We start from the raw sequence: 19,762 nt of genomic DNA, 5'->3' as shown, positions 1-19,762 counted from the left end.
CAAAAATGTTAAAGCTCATGCATTTTGAAGAATAGCTATTTCACATCAATTCCTGTCATTGCAAAATGGTCGGCATCACTAAAAGGCAATGGTTGACTTGGGTATTGAGTTAAACACCGACATGGCTTTTTCCGCATTTTGATCGTCTGAAGTGGAATAAAAACTAGCCATTGCACTGATTAAGGGGACAGTGTGCATTCAGCTGATGCAAGTTTGCTCACCCATGACCGGATGTCCATTGTGGTTCCAGAGGAGGCGGGGCAATGGCCGACCACCTTCACTCTGACAACTCAAGAGCATCTCGGAACCTTCGAACAAAGGTCCTTCATAGCCAGACAGCATGGGCTCTGAAGGTGTGGCTAGGAAAATGTGGGGGGGTGGGGTGGGGCACAAAAATGGATGCATCGGAAGGTAAGAATGAAACAGCAATGGTATAAAGTTGAAGTTGTGGGAGGAACTATACATACAAATTTATTGATCTTTGGTCTACTGCTTAGAAACAAGGATATGCACACAAGAAACGTGGGTGTAGGAGGAGGCCATTCGGCCCATCATACCTGCACTGCATCAATCGTAGAAACCATCACCCATCCACAAACAAGCTACCTACAAGTCATGCCAATACCCCGATACCCATATATCTTCAATACCTCTGTCTCATACCAATTCAAACCTATCTACCCTCTCTACTGCCACAACCTTTCTTGGGAGACCATTTCATGCATTAACCACTCTCTGACTTTAAGACCCCTGATTAAAACGGTCCTAACTGGGAACTCTCATCTCCTCTACCCCCAAGCTATGGCCCGTGGTCCTAACGCTGTCCATTCTGCTGAAAAATTCCACTGTACCTATCTTGTCCACACCTTTAATTAATTTAAACATCTCAATCAGATCCCCTCACAATCACCTCCTTTCTAATGTATAAAGTCCTGTCTCCTTCAACTGCTGCTCATAGCTTAGTCTAGTTCGCTCCGGAATCAACCTAACAGCCCTTCCTCAGATATGGTAACTAAAACTGAGCACAATATTACAGATGTGGCCTCACTAAATTCCTATACATTGTTAAGACGACTTATTTTGATTCATAATTTATCCCCCTACAGATACAACGGCCAGCCCTGTTAGATTTACAGCCACCTGGCTCTGCCCTGTCTGCTTACCTTCGGTATCTATTTCCACCCCAGATCCTTCTCCTGTGTGACAGGCTCCAAGACTGCCCCTTGCATCATGTAATCTTTCTTTTCATTATTCTTACCGATCCACAGGATCTTACGTTTATTTATGTTAAAATGCACCTGCCAATCATTTACCCAATCCAGTAAAGTATCTCCACTTTCCTGATCTGATCACCCACCCCTCTGTTACCCCCTTACCTCCAAAGTCCTTGAACATGCTAGTAATTTGGGACACAGCTAAGCCTCTAATTGCCCCAGTTCAAGGGTTATTAATTTGGTTCAATAGTTTGATGAATAACTGCAGACTGCAGACTAATATCAACATCAATTCTTCAATGAAGCAGTGCAACCTGGTTGTGATAACTACAGATAACTGTCGAAATGGATTCAATACTTAGGACGCAATGAGGCAGTGCAACCTTGTTTTGAGTTTTTACAGCTTTTGATTTTGCCATTGGAGAAATTTCAGGAAAGAACCCTGTTTCCAGTGAATAAAAGCAACCTCCAAACCATTGTGGATGTCCGAGATCAAATCATGCAAACAATAGAGAATTTGGAAAAAAAAATGTCCGTCACGCACAGCTATAAATCATATTCCAATCATATAAATCATATTCCTCAGTCATAAAAAAAATTGGGGTTTAAAGTGTGAATTTAAATTAGGGGTCATATGTTTTTAAAATGTTTTTTGTTCATTTTTGCTTTTTTGAATGCTTTTCTTATAATATCTTTATACATGTATTTGCAATTCACAAATGGTAATGGATCTACTGTTAAAATATATTTTGGCTTACATCACTTGGGACGGCTGGTTTGGAGTTCTTATTTTTGCACAGAAGCCATACTGCTTGGATTCCAGGTTCAAGCCCCAGATGCTGTGTTCCTCTGTTCATTGTGTACCAATGTCCTTGTAATTCAAAACAATGTCTCTTATTGTCATCGTCCAGCATGTAGTGAGCCATATACACCAGGGTAAAAATAAATAAATAACAGGAAAAAAAGAGAATTAAATTTAAAATTTCAGAATTAAAATAAGAATTAAATAAAAAAATTAAAATTTCACTAATAATAATCAATACTTTTCAGGAAGTATTTGAACATTTATTAAATGGGATGCAATTTCATAACACTAACATTTTCTATAAATATATATATATATATATATATATATATTATATTATATTTGTATATAATATTTTGCATATAATATTTTGTATAATAATTATAATTGTAAATAAATGAATATACTTAAATTATTATATATATAAATATTATATAAATATAAATATATAAATATAACTAGAACAGCACTCAGTAGAGAGCATACCTCCACCATGTGAACAGTTTACGTTTTGTATCCTAGAGTAGACCAGAAAATCACAATAAAGAATCACATTTAATCAAAATGATCCGTCCACAACTTTTTGAGATATCCTGCTACGTATGTATAGTTTTTGGCCCCATCTCCCAATGGTGAAGAATCGCTTTAAAAATTCTACTAGCCAGATCCGGATCCGGATCTTCACCAAAATATAATAATTTGGTCCTTGTCACATATGCTACATCACTGCCAAATTTCGTCCGAATCCATCCACAACTTTTTGAGATATCTTATTCACAAACAAACGGACAAAGAAACAGACAGACAGGGGTGGAAACATAACCTCCATCCACCTTTGGTGGCGGAGGTAATAAATACATAAATATATAAATATTAATAAATATAAATAAATCTATAATATATATATATATATATATATATATAGATATAAATCTAAATAAAATGTATAAATATATCTTTAAAAAAAAAATTCATTGAGTATAAAACAACAATAATTTGTATATAATATTTATTTTATTAGCCTGTTGAAGTTTAAAAGTTTGGATTTCAAGAAGTGGAGATAAATGGGAAATACGTTGTTAGGGAAGTGTAAAGAACCTGCATACTTGGCTGCACGGGGAACACATTTATGATGATTACATTTGTGATAGCCATAGAAAATAAGTGACTATTATTCATTGAAATTGCCATCTTCAGAAAATGTAAGACATATGGACAAATTATCTTGAGAAAAGTGGGCGCATTTACCCTTGAGCTGTCTGGTCTGGGTTCGATTCTTGGCCCAAATGTAAACCGTTGGATTGGTGCTTCACAGCAGGGCATTGGATCACAATGTGTGCTTTCCCTTGGATGGATGCTAAGCTTGGGACCCATCTGCTAGGAATAGATGGTATTAAAGATCCCACAGTATCTTTCATGAAGAGTAGATGATTTATCACTGGCACCTTGAACAAATTACAAATTCTTGCCCCAAACAGCTCGAGTCGAACATCAAACCTGCTCAACCGGTTTATGAAAGACCTGTGCCAATCATCCTCCTGTGGCCGATTCCACAAGAAGGTGGGATTACATTGGGGCCAGTAAAGAAGTAATAATTAGTCATCTTGCAAAACTAAGTAAAAAGTATCAAATGTAAGCAGATATAAGATTCATAGTCCAAAAGGTGGGTAGAAAAGTATAGATTTCATTTCTGTAGTTCAGATTTTTAACAAGTTACTTTTGGTAAAATCTCTAATTGTTTTTTTTCCAACATAACAGCTGGAGATATCTTAGAACAGTTGAACACCACTTTGCAGGGGTGTTGAAATTTATCAGCTTTCAATGTCTCAGCATTATGGCTAATAGTAAAAGCACTTAGAGAATCCTGCTGATCATTGGTAAACATGTGGCTTGTGTATATATTTAGGGACAATAACATCATTATTTTTAACTACAAAAATCCTGTCGTAAAACCTTTGGACAAAGTTTGGAGATCAATCAACCACAAGAATAATTTGTTGATATCAGCTGAAGAGACTATGTCTGTCTGTCTATCTAAGCCCTAAGGCAATGCCAAATGTTACGGTAATGTTAAAAAATGAGCCTATTTCTGCACAAAAAATATATGAGAAAGAAACTTGCACCAACAATGCTGATGATAAGCCAAAGGTCTGGATCAACAAGAAGAAACTACTGCAAGGAGTAAGAGTTTTGTGGAAGAGTTTGAGACAACACTGCGCATCCTCTGTTATTCCAGGTCTTTCACTGAAAAATCAGAACTACTCACAGTCTATAAGGCTTTTAGCTCAAAGGAGTACTGCCCTCCCCTATGGACTGTTGCCGCAACGTCACATCCATCTCTCCTGGATTCTATGGAATCTAAAGCTCTCAACATTATTGGAATGTCCTGCAATGAGGTCGAAGCACAAGGCCTGTTGCTCCCACATCGCAGGAAGTTCAGTGGCCTCTGTTTCCATCTGGTTTAGCTGCCTTTGCTCATTCAGCCCTCTGATTCTCCCCAACAACTCCAGAATGCACATTCTTCCAGTAACGCTATTCTGGTTAAACCTCCAAAATCCAGGCTGACTATACACCTCAACTCTTTTTTTCCTCGCTTCCTCCATATGTGGAACCGCCTTCCAGAGGCTGTTGTATCCCTCTCTTCCCTCCAGGGCTCCAAGCAGGTCATTCACTGCCATCTCATGTTATCCCACATTCGAACCTACAATTTCTTTACCTGCATCAATCAACTACAGACCAGTAAAGGAAACCCCACCAAAAACAACACTCTTATTTGCAGGTTTTAAATTGTTATTATTTTAAAGAAGGGTCTAGGCTCATGGAGGAGCTGAATAAAATACAGTGCATTCAGAAGGCATTCAGACCCCTTCACTTTTTTCACATTTTGTTATGTTGCAGCCTTAAGCTGAAATCGTTTAAATTCATTTTCCCCTCATCAATCTACACTCAATACCCCAGAATGACAAAGAGAAAACAGGATTTTAGAAAGTTTTGCAAATTTATTAAAAAGAAAAAAACTGAAATATCACATTGACACAAGTATTCATACCCTTTGCTATGACGCTTGAAATTTATCTCAGGTGCCTCCCATTTCTCTTGATCATCTTTGAGATGTTTCTACACCTTGATTGGAGTCCACCTGTGGTAAATTCAATTGATTGGACATGATTTGGAAAGGCATACACCTGTCTATATAAGGTCTCACAGCTGACAATGCATATCAGAGCAAAAACCAAGCCATGAGGTCGAAGGAACTGCCTGCAGAGCTCAGAGACAGGATTGTGTCGAGGCACAGATCTGGGGAAGCCTACAAAAAAATCTCTGCTGCATTGAAGGTTCCCAAGAGCACAGTGGCCTCCATAATTCTTAAATGGAACAAGTTTGGAACAACCAAGACTCCTCCTAGAGCTGGCCGCCCGGCCAAACTGAGCAATCGGGGGAGCACGGCCTTGGTAAGAGAGGTGACCAAGAACCCGATGGTCACTCTGGCTGAGCTCCAGAGATCCTGTGTGGAGATGGGAGAAACTTCCAGAAGGACAACCATCACTGCAACACTCCACCGATCTGGGCTTCGTGGCAGAGTGGCCAGACGGAAGCCTCTCCTCAGTGAAAGACACATGAAAACCCGCTTGGAGTTTGCAAAAAAGCACCTAAAGGACTCTCAGACTGTGAGAAACAAGATTCTGTGGTCTGATGAAACCATGATTGAACTATTTGGCTTCCGTCTGGCCACTATGCCATAAAGCCCAGATCGGTGGAGTGTTGCAGTGATGGTTGTCCTTCTGGAAGTTTCTCCCATCTCCACACAGCATCTCTGGAGCTCAGCCAAAGTGACCATCGGGTTCTAGGTCACCTCTCTTAAAAGGCCCTTCTCCCCCGACTGCTCAGTTTGGCCGGGCGGCCAGCTCTAGGAAGAGTCCTGGTTGTTCCAAACTTCTTCCATTTAAGAATTATGGAGGCCACTGTGCTCTTGGGAACCTTCAATGCAGCAGAATTTTTTTTGTAGGCTTCCCCAGATCTGTGCCTCGACACAATCCTGCCTCTGAGCTCTGCAGGCAGTTCCTTCGACCTCATGGCTTGGTTTTTGCTCTGATATGCATTGTCAGCTGTGAGACCTTATACAGACAGGTGTGTGCCTTTCCAAATCATGTCCAATCAATTGAATTTACCATAGGTGGACTCCAATCAAGGTGTAGAAACATCTCAAAGATGATCAAGAGAAATGGGAGGCACCTGAGCTAAATTTCAAGTGTCATAGCAAAGGGTCTGAATACTTATGTCAATGTGATATTTCAGTTTTTTTCTTTTTAATAAATTTGCAAAACTTACTAAAATCTTGTTTTCTCTTTGTCAATATGGGGTATTGAGTGTAGATTGATGAGGGAAAAATGAATTTAAACGATTTCAGCATAAAGCTGCAGCATAACAAAATGTGAAAAAAGTGAAGGGGTCTGAATACTTTCTGAATGCACTGTAATTCAGCAGGTTCACAAATCTTTTTCAAACAAATGCCTTTAAGATTACGAGAATCGATCCCCTCATATCTTGTAACTGTACAAATTTCAACTGACAACAGCAGGTTAGACTTCCACAGAATAACAATCTCATTGGGGAAAATGGATTGGTTGGACAGGATTTGGAACAGGTTCACATGCCTATTCACTTATATCCATACCAGTGTAAACTCTGTCCATAAGAGGAAATAAATACTGAAGCAAGAGCAATTCTTCAAACATTTTACAAAACAGTGAGTGTTGAAAATGATCATACTAATGTTTTTGATTTTTTTTCGATTTGACATTTCCTGAGAGATCTTGAACCACGGGAGTGAACAACATCTCCTGCCCTTCAAAAGGTGCAGTAAAAAATTCTGAGCTTATTTCACGTCAAAACTACAGAGTTCATAGAAAACCTTACCCCAGCAGTCTTGATAAAACAGACGTAGGAATGGTCTTTTAAACTATAGCTTTGCGTTTCCGAGTAGGATCTATATTAGCTTTGTTCGTAAACTTTGAACAACAGGCATGATGACAACCATATGAAGCCAATTGGTCAAACGGAACAGTCCAGAGGTGAATCTTCTGCCAACTCTGCCCTTAGAGTGCGCTGCAAATTTGATTGGTTGAGACGGCGTATGGTTTTGACCAGGTACTGCTAAACTGAAAGTTTTTGGAAGTGCAAATGAGGTGATTTGTGTTCTAAAGTGATCAAGTATATAATGCAATGATATAAAATATGTTTTAAAGGCCTTAGAAAAAACCCCAAAATAAGGCAATTGTTTGGTGGTTTACCGCTGCTAATGCAGCGTCTTTTACACCACCTTATTTTGGCACATTAAATTAGTCATTTGTGCCTGTTGTTTGTGTTCTTTTTGATGTCCCCAAAACAGTAAGTTTCCTTTTTGGAATGATTTTCAATTTCATTGAACCGCCAGACTGACTGAAGTAATTGCTTTATCATGAATGTGCATGTGTGCTCAAGATGAGACTACGTACAATTTGCCAAATTCAGTCAACGTACTGCTGAACTGCAGATTCTTGTTCCAATTCATGGGTTTTTTTTTTTTCAAAATATAAAATTCAATTTAGACGAAGTTGTTCCTCGATCATACAAATAGACTGCAAGACAGACAGAGTGAACCAATTGTTTAACCCCGCTCTGCACTATGTGTGTGGGGTAAAAAGAAAAAGAACTAGAACGGCACTCGGTAGAGCGCATACCTCCGCCAGGCTGAACAGTTTATGTTTTGTATCCACAGATAGGCCGGATCTGAATTTGGATCCGGAACCAAAATGTAATTGGCTTCTTCTTGTCACCTAACCAACTCGTCCACATTGTGACCTGTATGCGACTGATATACAGACAGACAGACAAACAGACAGAATAACGCACAGGACCAACCGATATACCTGAATTTTTTTCAATTTTCACAAGTAACAAAAAAACAAACAGACAGGGGTGAAAACATAACCTCCATCCACCTTAGGTGGCGGAGGTAAAAAGGGGGACATGCTCCGACACAAAGAGGAAAAGATGAATAACATAAAAATTGAGGAACAAACTGGCAGTTTTTGTCACTTTTTTGTTAACAATAACGTTTTTTTTTTCTCCAGATATTGTAGAGGAAACAAACCAGAAGAGACAAACACCTTCCAAGGTAAACTGAATCATGAAGATGAGAAAACCCCAAAAGGATCACACCATATTCACAACTGAATTGATTTTGCTAAGCTCTACAATCACCAACAAAACTCAGATTAAATTCTCAAAGGATGTCCTATAATGAATAGGTTTATTGAATAATACATCTAATCTGATCAATAATAATAATCAATAAGTCTGATAATAATAATAATCAATAAGGCTGAGTAATCTGAGTAATGTCTAATGAGGTAAAAGCTCTTAAATTCAAGGCAAAATACTGTTCAAATTCAGACTTAATAAGTTACTCAGACAGGTAGGGGCTCGAAATAATTATTTTAGTCACCTTTCAACTTACCTCCAGAGGAACTACGGAAAGCAATTTGGACAAACAATCGTGAATTTAATGCAAAATATTTCAGGGATCGTGCAACAGTTTCAAGGATACAAGAGGTTTTGACCCAGGACAGCAATTCCACAAGGTACCTGGTCTTCATGAGATAATCTACCTCAAGGACACCCACACTCCCACACTCTCTCCCACTCTCTCCCACTCTCTCCCACTCTCTCCCACCCACACCCACACTCTCTCTCTCTCTCTCTCTCTCTCTCGCCACCTGCTGGCCATTTGTATGCTGGTTGTACTGTCATGGCGTCTGCTTGTGGAGGCCTGTGAGTGCTCTGTGTTGTTGCTCCATTCCCCCCCCCCCCCCCCGTTTTCCCCCCTCTGTGTCCTTGTGCCTGTTCGTGGAGTCTTCCTGGTGATTCCCATATACGTTGAGACGGGAGAGAGAGCCGGAGAGCACAGGGTGATCGCTGGTAAGGGTTCGCCGTTTTTGGGCGTCGCCCGATCGGTGTTTGCTCCTTCATCTTAAACCTCTATTTCCTTTTTTTCCTTTCGTTTATCTTTCCTTCAGTTTGTTTTGTTGCCTCCCTTTTCCGACGTTAGGGAAATCGGAGAGGTCTGATTACTTCCCATTCCCGGAGTTCGGGTAGGGAAGATTATATTATATATTCACCCTCCCCGAGTTGGGGAGGGGTTGTAAGTGCAGCTGTTCCAGCATGGCAGCTGCACTATCTCGATTTATGGCCTTTCAGAGCCTGACCCGTAAGCACGGGTTCTTTTGTGCACCTCCGGAACGTGAGGTTAGTGTCGAGGACGTTGTCCTCGCAACCGGTCGTGTTGTCGGGATCGACAAGGTTGTTGCCGCTTCGCGGATGAACAAGCGGATCGTATTTTTTTGTCCGACGTGGATTGTGTCCCACAAATTGTCGAACAGGGTTTGACAATCGATCCAGATTTATTTGTTATGATTTCCCCACTAGATAGCCCAGCGATAAAAGTCGTGATATCCAATTGCCCCCCATTTGTATCCGACAATGTACTAATTAAAGAATTGTCCCGATACGGTACCATCATGTCTCGTATTTCCATGATTCCCTTCGGGTCACGAAACAACGATTTAAGGCACGTGGTTTCATTCCGGCGGCAAGTGTTTATGATTTAAAAAAATTCCCAGAAGGATTTAAACCTTATAATAAAATTAAAACATCAACAGAACGAATATACAGTTTACGTGTCCACCAACGTTCTAAAATGTTTTGGCTGCGGACAATTTGGGCATGTTAAGCATGACTGCCCCCGAAAAGAGAATTCTCCACAAGTACAACCTCCCCTCCGAACCGGGAATAAGCAACCCCCCCACCTTCCCACCACCGATCCAAACCCTTCCACCACCGACCCAAGCCTTCCCACCACCGAACCAAACCCTCCCACCACCGAACCAAGCCTTCCCGCCGCCGACCCAAGCCCTCCCACCACCGACCCGAACCTTCCCACCATCGACCCAAGCCTTACCACCACTGATCCCAATCTGTCTACCACCGACCCAAGCCTTCCTACCACCGATCCAAACCCCCCCGCCGTACCCCCTTCCCCTCCCCTTGAAACAGGGGCCCTCCCTCTACTGAAGGATCTAATTGCAGCCATCTCCTGCTAACGATAGACCTCACCCCCCAGGCGACATTGTCCAATCACAGCTTGTTGCCTGCTATAACTGATCCTACCTCTCTCGCCGTGGTAGCCGATGGAAATCCCCTCCCGATGATCACGCCCCCCGTCCCCCCCCCCCTCCCCCCAAACCCTTGCAATCTCTTCCCACTAACCAGGACGAGTTTCAATTAGTCTGCCCAAAAGGAAAAAGACATCTGCAAACAACAGATGAAAACGGTCATCTCTTTAAAAAACCTACAACTGAAAACCGACAGCCCCTCCTCTCTGCCCTAGATTTGTCCCTCGTCACAGAAAATCGTTTCTCGGTATTGGAGGACATAGATGTGGATGAATCCTCGCCCTTATCTACTGACCTAGAAACTGATATGGTTGAACCGCAAAAATTAGTACCCCTCCCCCTCCCCCGAAGATGGCTCATTTCTCTCCCTCCCCGTCCCCTCCCTCTATGGACTATGCCCCATCCGATAACGTTGAGGGATGTGATGACGGTGAGGAGATAAATGATGAAAACCAGTGTGACACACCATCTGAGCCATCTGATATAGATGACTCTGTTAGTGAATGTGGTAGCCTTAAGGAAGAAGAAACCCCTCCAATCCCTCCCTCCGAGATAAAAAGGTTTCTTAAGGACACATTCCGAAAAAGGAATGTTGTTATAGAAACCTTTTTTCCGGAGCTACCTGATTTTATACATTCCGCTAGATTGATGGTAAAACGGCCCCACGTTTTTAATTTCAATTCCTCCCAACGTCACCGTTTAAAGAAGTGGTTGCAAAAAGCTAAGAATGAACTGCTATCAAAAAATTGAGTGGTGGTCACTCCTCCTTGTAGCTGTAATGAGTTTTTCCATTTGTAGCCTGAATATTAACGGAGGATGTAGCTCTGTCCGTAAAGTTCAAGTAAGGGATTTTTTATTACAGAAGAAAGTCGACATTGCCCTCTTACAAGAGACCCATGCCAACGACTGCTGTGTCGCAGAATGGTGTAGGCTCTTCCCCGGCCTGTCCTTTTTTAGTAACGGTGACTCCCGCAAAGGCGGTGTCGCAATAATTCTTAGCCCCTCCTTTTCACCTTCATCGCTTAAATTCGACGAAATACACAAGGGATCCCTAGCATCCCTAGAATTCCACTACTGTGGAAAATTTTATACTATTTTTAATATTTATGCCCCAAGTATGCCTGTAGCTCGGCGAGGGTTTTTTAATGACCTTGGGACACACCTAACGTCCCTCGACAGCCAAAACGCCCTAAAAAACCAAGACAATCATGTTTGTATTGGTGGAGATTTTAATTGCACCCTCCAACCCCAACTAGACAGGAACAGTGCAGAGCCCCATCCTGCCTCCACAATCCCTCTCACCAAATTTTTAAAACAAATGAATTTGACAGATATATGGCAGGTACAGCACCCATCAATCAGGCCATACACATGGTGTCGATGCATTCAGGGTAATATTGTACTTGCTCGCTTGGACAAGTTTTATATTAATCCTCCACTTGAACGCCTCGTTCTGTCATCCAAAATTTGCCCATCAGGATTCTCGGACCACAGCGCAACATTTCTCAAAATTTCTGCCCCCTGCCCGAAACACATGAGTGCTTTTTGGAAATTTAATAACAACTTACTTGATGATAGTACCTTTAAGGACATTTTTCCGGAAATTTGGAATATTCTAGTTGCCTCCCAAGGGAATTTCTCAAACCTCAGACAATGGTGGGATAATGCCAAAACGCACATCAGACTGTTCTGCCAACAATATCGTGCGTATGGTGTTCAAGAGGAAAGAAAAACCACAACCTTACTTGAAGATGAAATCCTGGAATTACAGGAACAGCTTCAGGGAACTGCAAGTGTGAGCTACCAGGAAATGGGGCAACAAATGCATGGAAAAACGGCCTTACTGAATTCCATATCCGAAAGGCGAGCACAAAATGCCTTATTGCGCCTGAAGATGAGGTACATACACGACCTTGATGCTCCAACCAAATGCTTCTTCAGCCTTAAAAGGGGGGCCTCTTCGTCAATGATTACACGCTTGCTCCATGATGGGGAACTCCTTTATGAAGATGGCAGAATCAGGGAATGTGCCCGGAAACATTTTAAACAACGGTTTATGCGGCATGACACTAACCAGGATGCAATATCGGAACTTGTTTCTAACCTTCCAACATTGGCGGAGGATCAGAAGCAGCAGTTGGAGGATCCTCTTAGGTTACCTGAGCTCACCGCTGCCTTGAAGGCCTTGGAACCTGATAAAGCCCCTGGACTGGATGGGCTGACTAGCGAATTTTCCCAGTTTTTTTGGGACGCCATTGGACCTCACCTACTGCGGGTATTGAATGAATGTTTAGAGGATGGACAACTGCCGTGGAGTTGCCGGAGAGCAGTCACCACCTTAATTCCTAAGAAAGCGGACACTCAACTTATAGAGAACTGGCGTCCTATTTCTGTTTTATGTACGGATTATAAAATTTTAGCCAAAGCCTTGTCTAATCGAATGAAACCTTTTATGAATGTACTAATAGGAGAACATCAATCCTTTTGTATCCCTGGACGTACTATTTTTAATAATATCTTTCTTATCCGTGATACCATTCGGTTTTGTAACAATTTTAATATGAATGTTGGTCTGTTTTTCATTGACCAAGGAAAAGCCTTTGACTGTATTGACCACATGTACCTTTTTAGAGTTTTAGAGAATTTTGGGTTTGGACCTATTTTTATCTCGTACGTTAAACTTTTGTATTGTAATATATCCAGTGTTCTTAAAATTAATCAAGTATTGTGTAGCCCCATTGCTGTACAACGGGGAGTACGGCAAGGTTGCCCGCTATCTGGACTTTTATACTCTCTTGCCATCGAACCTCTTCTGCTCCAATTACGTACGCACATTTCTGGCTTCACTGGATCAATTCTTACCACACCGCTAAAAGTCTCTGCTTATGCAGATGATGTCTGTATTTATATAAAAAATAGTGCTGACGTCACTGCGGTGGCTCAGGCACTAAAGACATATTGTCAGGCTTGTTCAGGCCAGGTAAACTGGAAGAAGAGTGAAGCCCTTTGGATAGGACCTGGAGATTGCCCGCCAATTGTCCTACCAGGAGTGAACTGGCAGAAAAGTGGCATTAAATACCTCGGTATTTTCCTAGGAGACAACACCTTTGAGCAGCAGAACTGGGTGGGATTACCGGACAAGGTAATGGCAAAACTGGCCCGCTGGAAAGGACTTCTTTCTCAACTTTCGTACCGCGGAAGTACTCTCGTCATTAAAAATCTTGTCGCCTCTATGCTATGGCATAAGATGATATGCCTACAACCGCCCGGGAGCCTTCTTATTACACTGCAAAAGAGCATTGTCGACTTTTTCTGGAGCGGGAAACACTGGCTCCAACCCCCCGTGGCATACTTACCACTCACTGAAGGTGGCCAAGGTCTTATTGATATCCGCAGCTGGATTATGGTCTTCCAGCTTCATATCGTGCGCCAACTTGTATATGGAGATGAAGCCCTACTCTGGAGGCCTCTGGCTAACTGCATATTGCAGCTTACATGCAAGCTGGGTTACGACCGAGAACTTTTCTTGATGAACCCTCATCAAATCGATTCATCCTTGCTGCCCACCTTTTACCAAGGGGTGATGAACGCCTGGCAAGCCCTGTCCTTTTCCCGTGAAATGGCAACATACAACATGGAAATGTTGTTGAATGAGCCCCTATGCTACAACCCCTTCCTGGAAAACAGCTTGAATAATAGGGGACTCGTTCAACGTTTTGTTGATGCCAAGCTGCTGCGAATGAAAGACCTCATGACAGAGTCTGGGAGCTGCTGGCTGAGTGCTGCCGCTGTGGCACAAAAAACCGGAATAAAATCTGTCAGGATCATCTCTCGGTTCCTTCAAGGGATATCCACAACGTATCGTAATACCTGCGAGGAACTTGGCCCTTCCCCCGAGGAAACAGCGGGTGACTTCCCCAAACTCCTAGTCTTCAGCCCGCCACTTAATCTGTCCCCTGGCCTGAACAGCCCTGATGATACTGCATTATCCCTTCCCGCCTTTCCAAAGAAAACTTTGTACAACGCGTGCGTTAAAATTTTATACGCAAAAACATTTTCTGAGCACCCGAGGCTTCGATGGCGGGATGTTTTACCCCCAATACCCCCCAATTGCCCCAATTGGCGAAGTTTTTATCTCTTGCCTACTCCAAAGTATTTTGGAGATATTCAATGGAAACTTGTACACTGGATTTTACCTTATAATGTTTTACTGAACCGGTTTTCTACTGCTAACTCTAATCTATGCCCTTTCTGTGCATCCATTGAAACCCTACCGCATATATACCTTGAGTGTGAACGATTGCAACCTCTTTTTACATTCCTTCAGGAACGCTTTGTGAAGCTTGGTTCCCTCTTCAATCACAATGTTCTTATTTATGGTGTTTTAGGACCGTCTTCCCTTAGAAATGTGGTTTTAATGAATTTTTTAATTGGCCAGGCCAAGTTTGCAATTTACAAATCCAGGAAGAAAAAAATGGGAAACGCTTCTGACTCGTCATATGATGTACTGCTCACCCTTAAGGCTCTTGTAAATGCAAGACTAAAGCTAGAGTACCGGTTTTTTAAAATGAACAAGAATTTAACATGTTTTAAAGAAAAGTGGGTTTTTAATGATGTCATATGCACACTTGATGATGATGATTTGATAATAACTTTTCCTTTAGACCATTCTATTGTGTTTTGTTTTCTTTGTGACTGAACATAACTGATTTTTTGTACTCTTGTAATAAAAGGAAGAAACAGAGTCTCTCTCTCTCTCTCTCTCTCTCCTCTCTCTCTCTCTCTCTCTCTCTCTCTCTCTCTCTCTCTCTCTCTCTCTCTCTCTCTCTCTCTCTCTCTCTCTCTCTCTCTCTCTCGGTGCGCTGGGTGCGGTGTCATGGCGTCTGTTCGTGTCTTGGCATTGGAGCTCCGTGCTCGTGGTTTGTATCTTTACCCTTTTCTCACCTTTGTTCCGTCTTTTGTGTGTCACCCTTCCACGTTATCATCCCTCCCCCCCCCCCTCTTGAGAGTGAGAAAGTGAGAGAGCACACGTGGTGAAACCGGTAAAGGTTCCCCCTTAGGGCGGTTCCCTCTTCGGGGTTTTTTTCGCCTCGTGTTACAAATCATAATACTTTTTCCGTTTCTTTTTTCGTAAATATTTTTATTTTTCGTTTGTTTACTGGAGCTTTTTGGCTTCATTAACCCTTTATACATTTACCCTTTGTTTAAACGTGCAAACGATGGCGGATAGCTCTCGTTACACGTCTCTTGAAGCGCTAACCCGGAAGCATGGGTTAGTTTGCTCACCTCCGTCGGGAATCGATGTGGAGGCCATTATCCTTGAGGTCGGAGAGTTAATCGGTTTGGATAATGTAAAAGCGGCTTCTCGCATGAATAAACGCGTGGTAATCTTTGTTTCCACTGTGCCCATGGTTGCTCAAATAGTCGAGCACGGGCTCTTCTTTGCTCCCGACGTGTTTGTTCAGGTATGTCCACTCGACACGCCGGCAGTTCGGGTTTCTCTCTCTAACGCTCCTCCTTTCCTTAAGAACAAAGACTTGGTTACTGAACTAAACAAACTTGGTTCTGTCGTCTCTTCAGTTACAATGGTTCCTGTACGAGGAAAAAATAACCGTTTAAAACACGTCATGTCCTTTCGTCATTTTGTTTATATGATTTTACCGCGTGGTGTAACCTCTTTAAATGCGGTACTGCCCTTCAAGGTCGAAGGTCACACTTATCGGGTCTTTGTCTCCACAGAGTCTCTAGTTTGTTTTGAGTGTGGTCAATATGGTCATTTAAAGGACTCGTGCCCGAAAAAGTCCACAGATAGAGTCACTAGCCTGAATGGTGATGAACAGCAGGGCTCTACTGAGATCGTTGTCGATGATGTAAACAGTATGGATGGTGCTGATGCAAACCCCATTGTAGACAAACAGAGAACCAGGAAAAGAACCCTCCCACCTTCTAGCGACCTCAGCGAGCCTGATAAGGTCTTGGCCGGTCCTCCAACCTTCGCTCAAGTGGTTAGTGAAGGTTATGGTGGAGCGCGACCTCCTCCTCAGCAGTTTCCTCCAGTTGAGAAAATTCCTCAACCTCCCCCACCTTCAGAATACTCTGAGGGTAATGTGATAAATGCTGAAAATGTATGTGTTGGCCAGACAGCACCTGAGTCTCTCCAGTGTTCTGAGGGTAAACCTCCATGTGAGGTTGAGCCTCCATGTGTGTCCCCTGCTGAAGCTTGTGTTGATTGTGCCACCCCTCCCTCTGTGGGGAGTGGTGAGTGTGTTGGAACTAGTGATCTGTCTGTGGAATCCTCCATTGAGGCAGCTGAGCCTTGTCAAGCTCATGGTCAGCAGGGTGATAGTGCTGAAGTCTCAGATTTTCGCGTCGATGAGCCCGTTGCCTCGGCAATGGACTCTCAATGCAATGATTGCGACTCTGATGGGGGTTCTTCCGTTGCCTCACTGAGTGATGGTGAGGCCGACTTCTCATCGGAGCATGTCTCTGGAGGCTCTGTCCCTCCTGCTGAAATCGTGGATTTCCTACAAAAAACGTACCGTAAAAAGCGCGTGAAAATCTGCGATTTCTTCGTTGATACTCACGCCTTCATTAGTGGGGCTCAGGAAGTTGTACAACAATCTGCGGCCCTTAATATTTCTGATCAATCACTGAAAAGACTGAAGAGGTACCTTGTCACAGCAAGGAAAGAATTAAACCTGTAATGGCTGTGTTGCTGCATATGTTTCTATGAACATAGCAAGCTTGAACATTAATGGTGGGCGCAGTCAGCTGCGTCGGTCCCGAACTGTGCAATTAGCCAGGAGGGAAAATATTGATGTACTTTTATTGCAAGAAACTCGTGCCACTGCAGACTGCATGGCTGATTGGCAGCAACAGCTGATTGGCACTTGGTTTTTTAGTAATACAGATTCTGTGAGTGCGGGTATTGCTTTTTTTGTCAGTTCACGTTTGTCTGTCTCCCCCCCCATCTTTAAGGAAATCGTACCCGGCTATCTAGCCTCTGTAGAGCTTGCATACAATCAGCAACGATTTATGTTTGTTAACGTCTATGCTCCAAGCGATAGCACAGATAGAGGAACTTTTTTTAATCAGTCCTTTAATTTCCTGAGACACCTCTCTTCTGATACGTTGTTGTGCTTAGGGGGTGACTTTAACTGTACTTTAAACCCAACTTTAGATAGGAACAGTGCAGAGCCACATCCAGCTTCAAGTAGGCCTCTTTCCAGTATAATTTCGCGGCATGACCTCAACGATGTATGGCGGCAACAACACCCAAACCTGCAGCAATTTAGCTGGTGTCGGGTTTTACTAAATCATCTTTCACTTGCTCATCTTGATAAATTTTATATTCCTAACTCTGCTGTCAACCTTGTGACATATACGGCTATTGTCCCTTCAGGCTTCTCTGATCATTCTTTGGTAAAACTGTGCTTTTCTTTTCCTTGTTTCAAACGCCGCACCCTGTATTGGTCCTTTAACACCTCACTTCTGAGCGATCCTTTCTTTAAATCATCCTTTGTGGTTTTTTGGGACAAGGTTGTGGATTTCCAACATCGTTTCCTAAATCTCTGTCAGTGGTGGGACTATGCTAAAGCGCAGATCCGTGTTTTCTGTCAGCAATACAAAACCAATTGCTCTCAAAGTAAACAATTATGTATTGATGCCTTGAAACAAGAAATTCTACGATTGCAGGAAGGTGCTGAGGTCCTCAGTGATGAAAGACGGTGTCAACTCCTCTTTGAAAAACAAACTCTGCTTAAGGAATTAATTCAAGAAAATGGTATTGGTGCCTTAGTCAGGCTGAGAGTGAATGGTTTACTGTCGTCAGACACATGTTGTAAAGATTTCTTTAAGTTTGAGAAGACGACGAAGGCGAGCCAGCAAATGCTTAGTCTTCGGGCTAGTGATGGGCATATTCTTAGTGATAATACGGAGATTGTTCATTTTGTTCGGTCTTATTTTGAGAATGTGTTTTCCTTTAAGCCCAATGATGTGCCTGCAATGCAGAATATTACGACCAATTTACCGCAGATAGATGAGCATCAACGGCATGTCTTGGATGAGAACATTACTCTCGGTGAACTTAAAACTGCACTCGATGGCCTTGCTGATCATAAGGCTCCTGGTTTTGATGGGCTACCAGCTGAATTTTATAAAACCTTTTGGGACATGCTTGGTCCTGCTTTGCACTCAGTGTTTTTATACAGTCTGCGTGAGGGATTGTTACCCCTTAGTTGTCGGCGTGCAGTTGTTTGCCTTATCCCTAAGAAAAACGACCTGCAATTGATACAGAACTGGTGTCCAATCTCTCTTCTCTGCACAGATTACAAGATTTTTGCCAAAACGCTAGCTAACCGTGTAAAGACTGTTCTAAGCACAGTTATACATCAGGATCAATCGTACTGTGTTATGCACAGATCTATGCACGATAACATTTTTTTGGTACGAGACCTGTGGGATGTGTGTGCATTTCAACAACAACATACCGGTCTCTTTTTTATTGACCAAGAAAAGGCTTTTGACTCTGTTAATCATGAGTATTTGTTTCACATTTTAAAGCAATTTGGTTTTGGGGCATCCTTTATTTCATATGTATCCTTATTGTATAATCACATTTTTAGCTTCATCAAAATCAATGATGGTCTCTGTTCACCTTTGCGGATTGGGAGGGGAATTCGGCAAGGCTGTCCCTTATCTGGAATCTTGTACTCTCTTTGCATTGAGCCCCTTTTGATTCGTTTACGATCTTCTCTTATGGGATTTTCAGTGACTCCATCAGAAAATCCCGTTATCATTTCGGCCTATGCTGATGATGTATGTGTTGCTGTTCGCAGCAGTAATGACATTGCTCTGCTATTTGAGTGCCTACGGGTATACTCTCAAGCATGTACAACGCAAATTAATTGGTCGAAATGCAAAGCAGTTTGGGTCGGCGGTACGCCACCTTCTGCCCTTCCAATTCTCCCTATGAATTTGACATGGGAAAAAGAAGGTGTAAATACCTCGGTGTTTACCTTGGAACCCCAGGCTTTGTCAAAAGGAATTGGGATGGTTTGCTCCACAAAATCAGCAACAAATTAAACAGATGGAGAGGAATTTTGTCGACCTTGTCTTTCCGAGGTCGTGCCCTGGTCATTAACAACCTGGTGGCCCCTCTCTTATGGCATAAAATGATTGCCTTGCAGCCACCTGCAACGTTGGTGTCGTCAATCCAAAAATGTTTACTTGACTTCTTTTGCGATGGCAAACACTGGCTAAAGCCAGAGACTATTTGCCTCCCACTGGCAGAAGGAGGTCATGGGCTTGTGGACATTCTTTGTCGGGTGATGGCCTTCCGAGTCTCCACAGCTCGTCGTTTTATATTTCTGGAGGCCTTGCCCTGGAAATCGACTGCAAACTGTATACTAAAACAAGCCGGCATGCTTGGGTACAATTGTGAACTCTTCTTCATGGAGCTGCAACATGTCGATGCTTCGCTGCTCCCTAACTTTTACCAAGATGTCTTGAACGTCTGGCGGTCCATTTCA

General features: G+C 42.5%; 1 protein-coding gene across 7 annotated transcripts in view; it reads right to left on the bottom strand.

The window, feature by feature from the left end:
* The window catches only part of LOC137433361 (cell adhesion molecule 2), a 372,982-nt gene that overhangs the window by 141,780 nt on the left and 211,440 nt on the right, over positions 1-19,762 (bottom strand). For all 7 annotated transcript variants that reach the window (XM_068125694.2, XM_068125699.2, XM_068125705.2 and 4 more), the window contains exon 4: positions 222-359. In XM_068125694.2, coding sequence (XP_067981795.1) covers positions 222-359 — 138 coding nt within the window. The remainder of the gene's footprint in view (positions 1-221; positions 360-19,762) is intronic.

Source organism: Myxine glutinosa, chromosome 1 (genome assembly GCF_964187855.1).
Source record: "Myxine glutinosa chromosome 1, kmMyxGlut1.1, whole genome shotgun sequence".
NCBI classification, from domain to species: domain Eukaryota; kingdom Metazoa; phylum Chordata; class Myxini; order Myxiniformes; family Myxinidae; genus Myxine; species Myxine glutinosa.
The sequence above is the reverse complement of the archived record's forward strand: the minus strand, read 5'-3'. Positions and strand labels throughout refer to the sequence as shown.